At 45.5% G+C, this 13,990-nt stretch overlaps 1 protein-coding gene across 1 annotated transcript in view; it reads left to right on the top strand.

Moving 5' to 3' along the window:
- The window catches only part of LOC138351744 (ryncolin-4-like), a 132,147-nt gene that overhangs the window by 38,475 nt on the left and 79,682 nt on the right, over positions 1–13,990 (top strand). Inside the window, exon 3 of the mRNA XM_069303772.1 lies at positions 5,482–5,598. Within this exon, the coding sequence (XP_069159873.1) occupies positions 5,482–5,598 (117 nt within the window). The remainder of the gene's footprint in view (positions 1–5,481; positions 5,599–13,990) is intronic.

Below are 13,990 nucleotides of genomic sequence, written 5' to 3'. Positions count from 1 at the left end.
TCAGTATATAGGCAAGACAACAACATCTCTTTCCAGGCGATTAACGATGCATAAGCAACAGGGCTCCATTAAGGAACTTATAATCTCTTCCCACAACCAGACCATCACCAGAGAAATCTTAACAAATAACACAGAAATCATCAATAGATACAGCGATAGCAGGCGGCTTGATATCTGCGAGACACTACACATCAAGAAGTCAACACCAGCAATCAACAGCCAATTAATGCACAACTATATTCTACCCACTTCAAGACTCTGCACCAATATAGAAGCATCCAGAAATATGGGCCAATAGGCCCTTTGCAGTTACTTCCATTCTTCCCTTTAATTTCCCCCATTTATACCCATTGTTTCGTGTTCTGTCTTGTGTTGAAAGTTTTGTTCACCTCATCCAAAATTGTTGTAACATATCACCTCACCCAAATGCAGGTATATAAGATGAAAGCTGTCTAAATCACAGCATACTAGAACTCTGTTTAGTGTTTGCAGGTTATAGTTGTGTGTGTGTAAACGAAAGTCTTTGAAAATGTAATAAGTTATTATGAAACGCGTTCAAGTGTCACATCAGACTACAATTAAAAATGAATTTTGGAGAATTGATTTTTCAATTACCTTCGACAGTGAAAAGAAACATAAGAAATATTGAGAAAATTCGTGTTAGAATTATTAATCATACTTTTTCTGTCATATTTAATAACATATGTTTACAAGAAAGACTGCTACCAATATATATATATATATATATATATATATATATATATATATATATATATATATATATATATATATATATATATATATATATATATATTGGTAGCAATTGACAAATTGCTACCAATTGCAAATTGCAAATGTACAAGACGCCTTAATCCACTTGACCATCACGACCGGACATAATGAGGTGATAGCCGAGGCTATTTGAACCACCCCACTATGGCTATTTGAACCATAGCCTCGGCTATCACCTCATTATGTCCGGTCGTGATGGTCAAGTGGATTAAGGCGTCTTGTACATACCAGTTGCGTGGCTCCTGGGAGTATGGGTTCGAGTCACTTCTGGGGTGTGAGTTTTCAGTTGCATATTGTCCTGGGGACCATTCAGGCTTGTTCGCATTTGTGTTCCTCACGTGTGCCCCAAAGAATGAGGTGATTTGGTAAAATGCTATGCCCAAGATTACTATCTGAGTGCCGGCGGTGGGGTGGTTCAAATAGCCTCGGCTATCACCTCATTATGTCCGGTCGTGATGGTCAAGTGGATTAAGGCGTCTTGTACATACCAGTTGCGTGGCTCCTGGGAGTATGGGTTCGAGTCACTTCTGGGGTGTGAGTTTTCAGTTGCATATTGTCCTGGGGACCATTCAGGCTTGTTCGCATTTGTGTTCCTCACGTGTGCCCCAAAGAATGAGGTGATTTGGTAAAATGCTATGCCCAAGATTACTATCCGAGTGCCGGCGGTGGGGTGGTTCAAATAGCCTCGGCTATCACCTCATTATGTCCGGTCGTGATGGTCAAGTGGATTAAGGCGTCTTGTACATACCAGTTGCGTGGCTCCTGGGAGTATGGGTTCGAGTCACTTCTGGGGTGTGAGTTTTCAGTTGCATATAGTCCTGGGGACCATTCAGGCTTGTTCGCATTTGTGTTCCTCACGTGTGCCCCAAAGAATGAGGTGATTTGGTAAAATGCTATGCCCAAGATTACTATCCGAGTGCCGGCGGTGGGGTGGTTCAAATAGCCTCGGCTATCACCTCATTATGTCCGGTCGTGATGGTCAAGTGGATTAAGGCGTCTTGTACATACCAGTTGCGTGGCTCCTGGGAGTATGGGTTCGAGTCACTTCTGGGGTGTGAGTTTTCAGTTGCATATTGTCCTGGGGACCATTCAGGCTTGTTCGCATTTGTGTTCCTCACGTGTGCCCCAAAGAATGAGGTGATTTGGTAAAATGCTATGCCCAAGATTACTATCCGAGTGCCGGCGGTGGGGTGGTTCAAATAGCCTCGGCTATCACCTCATTATGTCCGGTCGTGATGGTCAAGTGGATTAAGGCGTCTTGTACATACCAGTTGCGTGGCTCCTGGGAGTATGGGTTCGAGTCACTTCTGGGGTGTGAGTTTTCAGTTGCATATTGTCCTGGGGACCATTCAGCCTTGTTCGCATTTCTGTTCCTCACGTGTGCCCCAAAGAATGAGGTGATTTGGTAAAATGCTATGCCCAAGATTACTATCCGAGTGCCGGCGGTGGGGTGGTTCAAATAGCCTCGGCTATCACCTCATTATGTCCGGTCGTGATGGTCAAGTGGATTAAGGCGTCTTGTACATACCAGTTGCGTGGCTCCTGGGAGTATGGGTTCGAGTCACTTCTGGGGTGTGAGTTTTCAGTTGCATATTGTCCTGGGGACCATTCAGGCTTGTTCGCATTTGTGTTCCTCACGTGTGCCCCAAAGAATGAGGTGATTTGGTAAAATGCTATGCCCAAGATTACTATCCGAGTGCCGGCGGTGGGGTGGTTCAAATAGCCTCGGCTATCACTTCATTATGTCCGGTCGTGATGGTCAAGTGGATTAAGGCGTCTTGTACATACCAGTTGCGTGGCTCCTGGGAGTATGGGTTCGAGTCACTTCTGGGGTGTGAGTTTTCAGTTGCATATTGTCCTGGGGACCATTCAGGCTTGTTCGCATTTGTGTTCCTCACGTGTGCCCCAAAGAATGAGGTGATTTGATAAAATGCTATGCCCAAGATTACTATCCGAGTGCCGGCGGTGGGGTGGTTCAAATAGCCTCGGCTATCACCTCATTATGTCCGGTCGTGATGGTCAAGTGGATTAAGGCGTCTTGTACATACCAGTTGCATGGCTCCTGGGAGTATGGGTTCGAGTCACTTCTGGGGTGTGAGTTTTCAGTTATATATATATATATATATATATATATATATATATATATATATATATATATATATATATATATATATATATATATATATATATATGAATGGGATTGGGTGGATATAAATAGGAGCCGCCTCGTATGGGCCAATAGGCCTTCTGCAGTTATCTTCATTCGTATATTCTTTTTAGTCCTAGCTTTGCTCAAGTCAAGGTACACAACATCACAAACCTTATCACTGTCAACTGCCTCAAATATGCTGGAATAAAATGATAGCAAATTTGGTAAACATGATCGGCAATCTGTAAAACCATGTTGTGAATCCTTTATTATTTATGCTTTTCAAGATGAGGACGAATGGTATTTACAATTATCGATTCAAGTAATTTTCCCACAATAGACGTTAGGCTAATTGGCCGATAATTTGATGAAAGTGGTCTATCTCCTTGCTTGAAAATTGGAACCACATTAGGGACCTTCCAAGACTCTGGCACTCTGCCTGACTCTAATGATTTATTTAATATGGAAAAGCTCGCAAATCTCCTCTTTGCATTCCTTAATTCAATTCAATTCAATCCAATTCATTTCAATTGAATTAATTATACAGGTAAAAGTACATACATAGAAAATGAGCTGCAAACATAATGTTGGATTTACAGATAGAGCTAATAAATACAATACCTAAAGCCACTAATACGCACAGCGTTTTGGGCAAAAATGCCCTGGCAAACACTTCGTCTGGCCCAGGGGATTTGTTTGGCTTGAGTGTCACTGTTTGTTTAATATCATCCTCCCTGGTAACTGCTAAATTAGTCAACCTGTCTTCTTCCCCACCCACATAGACTTGGTGACACTACCAGCGCCACCATGGTGACACTACCAGCACCACTATCACCCACCATGGGGAACACTGGTGACACTACCAGCACCACTATCACCCACCATGGGAAACACTGGTGACACTACCAGCACCACTATCACCCACCATGGTGACACTACCAGCACCACTATCACCCACCATGGTGACACTACCAGCACCACTATCACCTACCATGGTGACACTTCCAGCACCACTATCACCCACCATGGTGACACTACCAGCACCACTATCACCCACCATGGTGACACTACCAGTACCACTATCACCCACCATGGTGACACTACCAGCACCACTATCACCCACCATGGTGACACTACCAGCACCACTATCACCCACCATGGTGACACTACCAGCACCACTATCACCCACCATGGTGACACTACCAGCACCACTATCACCCACCATGGTGACACTACCAGCACCACTATCATCCACCATGGTGACACTACCAGCACCACTATCATCCACCATGGTGACACTACCAGCACCACTATCATCCACCATGGTGACACTACCAGCACCACTATCACCCACCATGGTGACACTACCAGCACCACTATCACCCACCATGGTGACACTACCAGCACCACTATCACCTACCATGGTGACACTACCAGCACCACTATCACCCACCATGGTGACACTACCAGCACCACTATCACCCACCATGGTGACACTACCAGCACCACTATCACCCACCATGGTGACACTACCAGCACCACTATCACCCACCATGGTGACACTACCAGCACCACTATCACCCACCATGGTGACACTACCAGCACCACTATCACCCACCATGGTGACACTACCAGCACCACTATCACCCACCATGGTGACACTACCAGCACCACTATCACCCACCATGGTGACACTACCAGCACCACTATCACCCACCATGGTGACACTACCAGCACCACTATCACCCACCATGGTGACACTACCAGCACCACTATCACCCACCATGGTGACACTACCAGCACCACTATCACCCACCATGGTGACACTACCAGCACCACTATCACCCACCATGGTGACACTACCAGCACCACTATCACCCACCATGGTGACACTACCAGCACCACTATCACCCACCATGGTGACACTACCAGCACCACTATCACCCACCATGGTGACACTACCAGCACCACTATCACCCACCATGGTGACACTACCAGCACCACTATCACCCACTATGGTGACACTACCAGCACCACTATCACCCACCATGGTGACACTACCAGCACCACTATCACCCACCATGGTGACACTACCAGCACCACTATCACCCACCATGGTGACACTACCAGCACCACTATCACCCACCATGGTGACACTACCAGCACCACTATCACCCACCATGGTGACACTACCAGCACCACTATCACCCACCATGGTGACACTACCAGCACCACTATCACCCACCATGGTGACACTACCAGCACCACTATCACCCACCATGGTGACACTACCAGCACCACTATCACCCACCATGGGAAACACTGGTAACATTAGAGGTGCCATTTTGAAAATTTAACATTTCCTAAATTACTGGTAATTGTTAGAATTGGGAGGAGATGAAATAATCACACTTCTTCATATGGAATTTTTATGGAATTTAAGTTATGGAGTTTTTCCTGATAATAATATAAACAAAGTGTTTCATAAAGTTCTCAGGAGTTATGTGTCATTGTGAACCTAACAATGACTTGTTCTTCAGGAGGATGGACGGTGTTACTCCGGAGAGACAATAAAGTTGTTCCTGCGGTGAACTTCACCAGAGACTGGGAGGCCTACAAGACCGGCTTCGGTAACGCCGCCACAGAGTATTGGTTAGGTAAGTGGAAATACTGAGGCTGGTACTGGCTGCCCACCTTACATTTTCCCTTTTACAAAATATTTTTAAAACGACATTTCATTGTTTTATTCATGTTTTAAATTATGTTTCATACACAAGTTTTGAGAAATGGTAAATACGATTATAAACGTGATGTCATAATGTTTTAATAAAAAGTGTTTTAAATGTTATGATATAATGTTTTAGAGCAACGATTTTTAAAATGTTGATTTTAATTATTAATTATTGGAATTATTAGGTATAATTACATTTACTGCATTTATTTATTTTCTTGTTTTTCTTTTTGAGATATATACAAGAGTTGTTACATTCTTGTACAGCCACTAGTACGCGTAGCGTTTCGGGCAGGTCCCTGGACAACCCGTTCTCGCAAATTTAATAAGTCAATATTGACTTATTAAATATGTGCATAGGTGACATACTTAACATAATAGATACCCTTAAAAAGATTCATAGAATATACCGACTTTGCCTAACCTACTTAGTATGTTAAGATAAGCATCTTATTGCTTCGTAATTACAATTATTACCTAACCTATAATAGGTATAGGTTAAGTAATAATTGTAATTACGAAGCAATAAGATGCTTATCTTAAGATACTAACAAGGTTAGGTAAGGTCGGTGTTTTCTATGAATCTTTTTAAGGGTATCTATTATGTTTAGTATATCACCTATGCACGTAGTTAATAAGTCAATATTGACTTTACGAATTTGTGAGAACGGGTTGCCCTGGAATACGATCCCCTGCCGCGAAGAATCGTTTTTTCATCCAAGTACGCATTTTTACTGTTGCGTTAAACTGAGGCTACAGTTAAGGAATTGCGCCCAGTAAATCCTCCCCGGCCAGGATACGAACCCATGACATAGCGCTCGCGGAACGCCAGGCGAGTGTCTTACCAGTACACCACGGAGACTGATTTTATTTATTTAATTTAGAAAAATATTGACAGACAGGGAGAAAAGGGGAGAGATGGAGAGGCAGACAGAAAGAGAGAGGTGAGAAACAAAGGGAGAGAGACAGAAGGAGAGAGAGAGAGAGAGAGAGAGAGAGAGAGAGAGAGAGAGAGAGAGAAGAGGAATGAGAAGAAAGAGAGGAGAGAGGCAGAGATAGAGATGAAGAGACAGAGGCAGAGACAGAGGGGCAGAGACAGAGATGAAGAGGCAGAGACAGAGAGGCAGAGACAGAGGGGCAGAGACAGAGACAGAGAGGCAGAGACAGAGGGGCAGAGGCAGAGACTGAGACATAGAGGTAGAGACAGAGGGGCAGAGACAGAGATGTAGAGACAGAGAGGCAGAGACATAGAGGTAGAGACAGAGGGGCAGAGACAGAGGGGCAGAGACAGAGGGGAAGAGACAGAGAGGCAGAGACATAGAGGCAGAGACAGAGAGACAGAGATGAAGAGACAGAGGCAGAGTGGTAGAGACCGAGAGAGAGAGAGGCCGAGGCAGAAACAGAGAGGCAGAGATAGAGAGACCGAGACAGAGAGGCAGAAACAGAGAAAGTGAAGCAGAAACAGAGAAAGTGAGGCAGAGACAGACAGGAAGAAACAGAGAAACAAGGCGAGAGACAGAGAAGGGTGAGAAGAAGACAGAACGAGCGGCTGGGTGAGGTGCAGTAGCACTGGGAGCAAGGCGGCGCACACGGGCTGGCTACACCCCTCGGGTGGGAAAATCTGACTCCAATAATTTGTAATTAAAATAAAACATTTCGATAGCTGTGAAGGACCATCACTTTTTGAGAAAAGGTGGAAAACAAAATGAGACAATGGATGAAACTGATACCAAGAACTAGTGTCCTATGGATCTTAGTGAAACTGTATTTCTTATGTAAAGGGAGACAAATTAACCTGCACAAAATTTGGAGGTTACATGCTAAAAGATTAATGCATCCCTAGCATTATTCTGGTGCTGGTTCCTCACCAGAGTAAATAAATTATGAAAGTAAATAAGGTTGATTATATAATATTAATTAGAGGTAAATGCACCTCAATATACTACTGGACAGAATAGTAGAGTATGTGGTAAATCCATGGGTTAGTATAATTGATCTCGGGAGATCACTAATATAACTACGTAGTTATTACTACGAGTAAACATGAACAGCTTAGCTGTAAAACTAGAGAGGTGTAATCAGTTGCCACGTTCCACCGATGACGTGTTGCATAGGGCAAATTGTTGCACGTGAGGATGGGGAAGCCTAGCACTTCGGTTGAAGTCGACTCGGAGCTGGAAGGCAATTACATTGTAGAAATCTTCTACATAACAAACTACAAGTACATCCTAAATTAAGGAAATCTTCCTAAAAGGTATGATGATCATTGTAGAAACCTCCTGCAAATATCTGTGCAATTTATGTTCAAGCACTGTAAATTTCTTCTGCAGAAATAATGAATATAATCGCATATTTAGATCATAAAACTTCTAAAGACACGTACGGGATTTTGTTAATTTATATACGGCATAACGACAACTAGCCTAAATGTTACCTGTGGCCACATGGTAACAAACAGGAAATAATAGTTGCCGAGCCGCGTGTCCGTTGATGTAGAGAACTGTGCAATCCTTCGTCCTCCAGCTGCTGCTTGAGGGGCGCTGACTATAGAATTGCAGATATACTAACTCTGGGACACGGCTAGATGTGCCAAATGACGTGGCACCGCTCTACTGGTTGTGGGAGCGAAACCAGTAGAGCGGTCGAAACGATCGAAACGTAGCTCTCTGTTGCACGCTACTAAAGGCGTCGGAGTCGTGTGGTGACTGGTCACGTTCTCGCGTCTTCCTCCTCTTCCCGATTGCCCATAAGCGGCTCTCCATAGTCATCTAGAGCGTAAATGGATATATATATATATATATATATATATATATATATATATGCAAACAAGCCTGAATGGTCCCCAGGACTATATACAACTGAAAACTCACACCCCAGAAGTGACTCGAACCCATACTCCCACAACTGGTATGTACAGGGACGCCTTAATCCGCTTGACCATCACGACCGGACATAAGGAAGTGATAGCCGAGGCTATATGAACCACTTCCCCGCCGGCACTCGGATGGTAATCTTGGGCATAGCATTTTATCAAATCACCTCATTCTTTGGGGCACACGTGAGGAACACAAATGCAAACAAGCCTGAATGGTCCCCAGGACTATATACAACTGAAAACTCACACCCCAGAAGTGACTCGAACCCATACTCCCACAACTGGTATGTACAGGGACGCCTTAATCCGCTTGACCATCACGACCGGACATAAGGAAGTGATAGCCGAGGCTATATGAACCACTTCCCCGCCGGCACTCGGATGGTAATCTTGGGCATAGCATTTTATCAAATCACCTCATTCTTTGGGGCACACGTGAGGAACACAAATGCAAACAAGCCTGAATGGTCCCCAGGACTATATACAACTGAAAACTCACACCCCAGAAGTGACTCGAACCCATACTCCCACAACTGGTATGTACAGGGACGCCTTAATCCGCTTGACCATCACGACCGGACATAAGGAAGTGATAGCCGAGGCTATATGAACCACTTCCCCGCCGGCACTCGGATGGTAATCTTGGGCATAGCATTTTATCAAATCACCTCATTCTTTGGGGCACACGTGAGGAACACAAATGCAAACAAGCCTGAATGGTCCCCAGGACTATATACAACTGAAAACTCACACCCCAGAAGTGACTCGAACCCATACTCCCACAACTGGTATGTACAGGGACGCCTTAATCCGCTTGACCATCACGACCGGACATAAGGAAGTGATAGCCGAGGCTATATGAACCACTTCCCCGCCGGCACTCGGATGGTAATCTTGGGCATAGCATTTTATCAAATCACCTCATTCTTTGGGGCACACGTGAGGAACACAAATGCAAACAAGCCTGAATGGTCCCCAGGACTATATACAACTGAAAACTCACACCCCAGAAGTGACTCGAACCCATACTCCCACAACTGGTATGTACAGGGACGCCTTAATCCGCTTGACCATCACGACCGGACATAAGGAAGTGATAGCCGAGGCTATATGAACCACTTCCCCGCCGGCACTCGGATGGTAATCTTGGGCATAGCATTTTATCAAATCACCTCATTCTTTGGGGCACACGTGAGGAACACAAATGCAAACAAGCCTGAATGGTCCCCAGGACTATATACAACTGAAAACTCACACCCCAGAAGTGACTCGAACCCATACTCCCACAACTGGTATGTACAGGGACGCCTTAATCCGCTTGACCATCACGACCGGACATAAGGAAGTGATAGCCGAGGCTATATGAACCACTTCCCCGCCGGCACTCGGATGGTAATCTTGGGCATAGCATTTTATCAAATCACCTCATTCTTTGGGGCACACGTGAGGAACACAAATGCAAACAAGCCTGAATGGTCCCCAGGACTATATACAACTGAAAACTCACACCCCAGAAGTGACTCGAACCCATACTCCCACAACTGGTATGTACAGGGACGCCTTAATCCGCTTGACCATCACGACCGGACATAAGGAAGTGATAGCCGAGGCTATATGAACCACTTCCCCGCCGGCACTCGGATGGTAATCTTGGGCATAGCATTTTATCAAATCACCTCATTCTTTGGGGCACACGTGAGGAACACAAATGCAAACAAGCCTGAATGGTCCCCAGGACTATATACAACTGAAAACTCACACCCCAGAAGTGACTCGAACCCATACTCCCACAACTGGTATGTACAGGGACGCCTTAATCCGCTTGACCATCACGACCGGACATAAGGAAGTGATAGCCGAGGCTATATGAACCACTTCCCCGCCGGCACTCGGATGGTAATCTTGGGCATAGCATTTTATCAAATCACCTCATTCTTTGGGGCACACGTGAGGAACACAAATGCAAACAAGCCTGAATGGTCCCCAGGACTATATACAACTGAAAACTCACACCCCAGAAGTGACTCGAACCCATACTCCCACAACTGGTATGTACAGGGACGCCTTAATCCGCTTGACCATCACGACCGGACATAAGGAAGTGATAGCCGAGGCTATATGAACCACTTCCCCGCCGGCACTCGGATGGTAATCTTGGGCATAGCATTTTATCAAATCACCTCATTCTTTGGGGCACACGTGAGGAACACAAATGCAAACAAGCCTGAATGGTCCCCAGGACTATATACAACTGAAAACTCACACCCCAGAAGTGACTCGAACCCATACTCCCACAACTGGTATGTACAGGGACGCCTTAATCCGCTTGACCATCACGACCGGACATAAGGAAGTGATAGCCGAGGCTATATGAACCACTTCCCCGCCGGCACTCGGATGGTAATCTTGGGCATAGCATTTTATCAAATCACCTCATTCTTTGGGGCACACGTGAGGAACACAAATGCAAACAAGCCTGATGCAAACAATATAGTCCTGGGGACCATTCAGGCTTGTTTGCATTTGTGTTCCTCACGTGTGCCCCAAAGAATGAGGTGATTTGATAAAATGCTATGCCCAAGATTACCATCCGAGTGCCGGCGGGGAAGTGGTTCATATAGCCTCGGCTATCACTTCCTTATGTCCGGTCGTGATGGTCAAGCGGATTAAGGCGTCCCTGTACATACCAGTTGTGGGAGTATGGGTTCGAGTCACTTCTGGGGTGTGAGTTTTCAGTTGTATATAGTCCTGGGGACCATTCAGGCTTGTTTGCATTTGTGTTCCTCACGTGTGCCCCAAAGAATGAGGTGATTTGATAAAATGCTATGCCCAAGATTACCATCCGAGTGCCGGCGGGGAAGTGGTTCATATAGCCTCGGCTATCACTTCCTTATGTCCGGTCGTGATGGTCAAGCGGATTAAGGCGTCCCTGTACATACCAGTTGTGGGAGTATGGGTTCGAGTCACTTCTGGGGTGTGAGTTTTCAGTTGTATATAGTCCTGGGGACCATTCAGGCTTGTTTGCATTTGTGTTCCTCACGTGTGCCCCAAAGAATGAGGTGATTTGATAAAATGCTATGCCCAAGATTACCATCCGAGTGCCGGCGGGGAAGTGGTTCATATAGCCTCGGCTATCACTTCCTTATGTCCGGTCGTGATGGTCAAGCGGATTAAGGCGTCCCTGTACATACCAGTTGTGGGAGTATGGGTTCGAGTCACTTCTGGGGTGTGAGTTTTCAGTTGTATATAGTCCTGGGGACCATTCAGGCTTGTTTGCATTTGTGTTCCTCACGTGTGCCCCAAAGAATGAGGTGATTTGATAAAATGCTATGCCCAAGATTACCATCCGAGTGCCAGCGGGGAAGTGGTTCATATAGCCTCGGCTATCACTTCCTTATGTCCGGTCGTGATGGTCAAGCGGATTAAGGCGTCCCTGTACATACCAGTTGTGGGAGTATGGGTTCGAGTCACTTCTGGGGTGTGAGTTTTCAGTTGTATATAGTCCTGGGGACCATTCAGGCTTGTTTGCATTTGTGTTCCTCACGTGTGCCCCAAAGAATGAGGTGATTTGATAAAATGCTATGCCCAAGATTACCATCCGAGTGCCGGCGGGGAAGTGGTTCATATAGCCTCGGCTATCACTTCCTTATGTCCGGTCGTGATGGTCAAGCGGATTAAGGCGTCCCTGTACATACCAGTTGTGGGAGTATGGGTTCGAGTCACTTCTGGGGTGTGAGTTTTCAGTTGTATATAGTCCTGGGGACCATTCAGGCTTGTTTGCATTTGTGTTCCTCACGTGTGCCCCAAAGAATGAGGTGATTTGATAAAATGCTATGCCCAAGATTACCATCCGAGTGCCGGCGGGGAAGTGGTTCATATAGCCTCGGCTATCACTTCCTTATGTCCGGTCGTGATGGTCAAGCGGATTAAGGCGTCCCTGTACATACCAGTTGTGGGAGTATGGGTTCGAGTCACTTCTGGGGTGTGAGTTTTCAGTTGTATATAGTCCTGGGGACCATTCAGGCTTGTTTGCATTTGTGTTCCTCACGTGTGCCCCAAAGAATGAGGTGATTTGATAAAATGCTATGCCCAAGATTACCATCCGAGTGCCGGCGGGGAAGTGGTTCATATAGCCTCGGCTATCACTTCCTTATGTCCGGTCGTGATGGTCAAGCGGATTAAGGCGTCCCTGTACATACCAGTTGTGGGAGTATGGGTTCGAGTCACTTCTGGGGTGTGAGTTTTCAGTTGTATATAGTCCTGGGGACCATTCAGGCTTGTTTGCATTTGTGTTCCTCACGTGTGCCCCAAAGAATGAGGTGATTTGATAAAATGCTATGCCCAAGATTACCATCCGAGTGCCGGCGGGGAAGTGGTTCATATAGCCTCGGCTATCACTTCCTTATGTCCGGTCGTGATGGTCAAGCGGATTAAGGCGTCCCTGTACATACCAGTTGTGGGAGTATGGGTTCGAGTCACTTCTGGGGTGTGAGTTTTCAGTTGTATATAGTCCTGGGGACCATTCAGGCTTGTTTGCATTTGTGTTCCTCACGTGTGCCCCAAAGAATGAGGTGATTTGATAAAATGCTATGCCCAAGATTACCATCCGAGTGCCGGCGGGGAAGTGGTTCATATAGCCTCGGCTATCACTTCCTTATGTCCGGTCGTGATGGTCAAGCGGATTAAGGCGTCCCTGTACATACCAGTTGTGGGAGTATGGGTTCGAGTCACTTCTGGGGTGTGAGTTTTCAGTTGTATATAGTCCTGGGGACCATTCAGGCTTGTTTGCATTTGTGTTCCTCACGTGTGCCCCAAAGAATGAGGTGATTTGATAAAATGCTATGCCCAAGATTACCATCCGAGTGCCGGCGGGGAAGTGGTTCATATAGCCTCGGCTATCACTTCCTTATGTCCGGTCGTGATGGTCAAGCGGATTAAGGCGTCCCTGTACATACCAGTTGTGGGAGTATGGGTTCGAGTCACTTCTGGGGTGTGAGTTTTCAGTTATATATATATATATATATATATATATATATATATATATATATATATATATATCTCCTGGGGTAAAAGTGCTGCTAGCTTTTTAAAGGAGTTGGGGTCTAAGCTAATCGAAACAACTAGAGACCCCAGAGCTGCCAGTTTTCTTTTTCAGCGCCTTAGTGTGGCAATCCAGAGAGGAAATGCTCACTGCATCCATGGTTCGTGCCCGCCATCTGAGGAGCTGGAGGAGCTATTCAACTTATGACAAGCAGCCTTGTACCCTGTATGTAATCAATATTGTAACTTTTTTTGTGTAATGACATTTTCAAATAAAGTTAGATAAATATACACACTTAACAAAAGAATAGGGGTGGTAGGAGAAGAAAATATCAAAGTGTTCAGTGAGGATCCAAAAGGTCTTCTCTGAGTACTCTTTATTTTCTTCTCTGAGGCTATGGGT

The sequence above is a fragment of the Procambarus clarkii genome, chromosome 50 (genome assembly GCF_040958095.1).
Source record: "Procambarus clarkii isolate CNS0578487 chromosome 50, FALCON_Pclarkii_2.0, whole genome shotgun sequence".
Classification (NCBI taxonomy): Eukaryota; Metazoa; Arthropoda; class Malacostraca; order Decapoda; family Cambaridae; genus Procambarus; species Procambarus clarkii.
The sequence above is the reverse complement of the archived record's forward strand: the minus strand, read 5'-3'. Positions and strand labels throughout refer to the sequence as shown.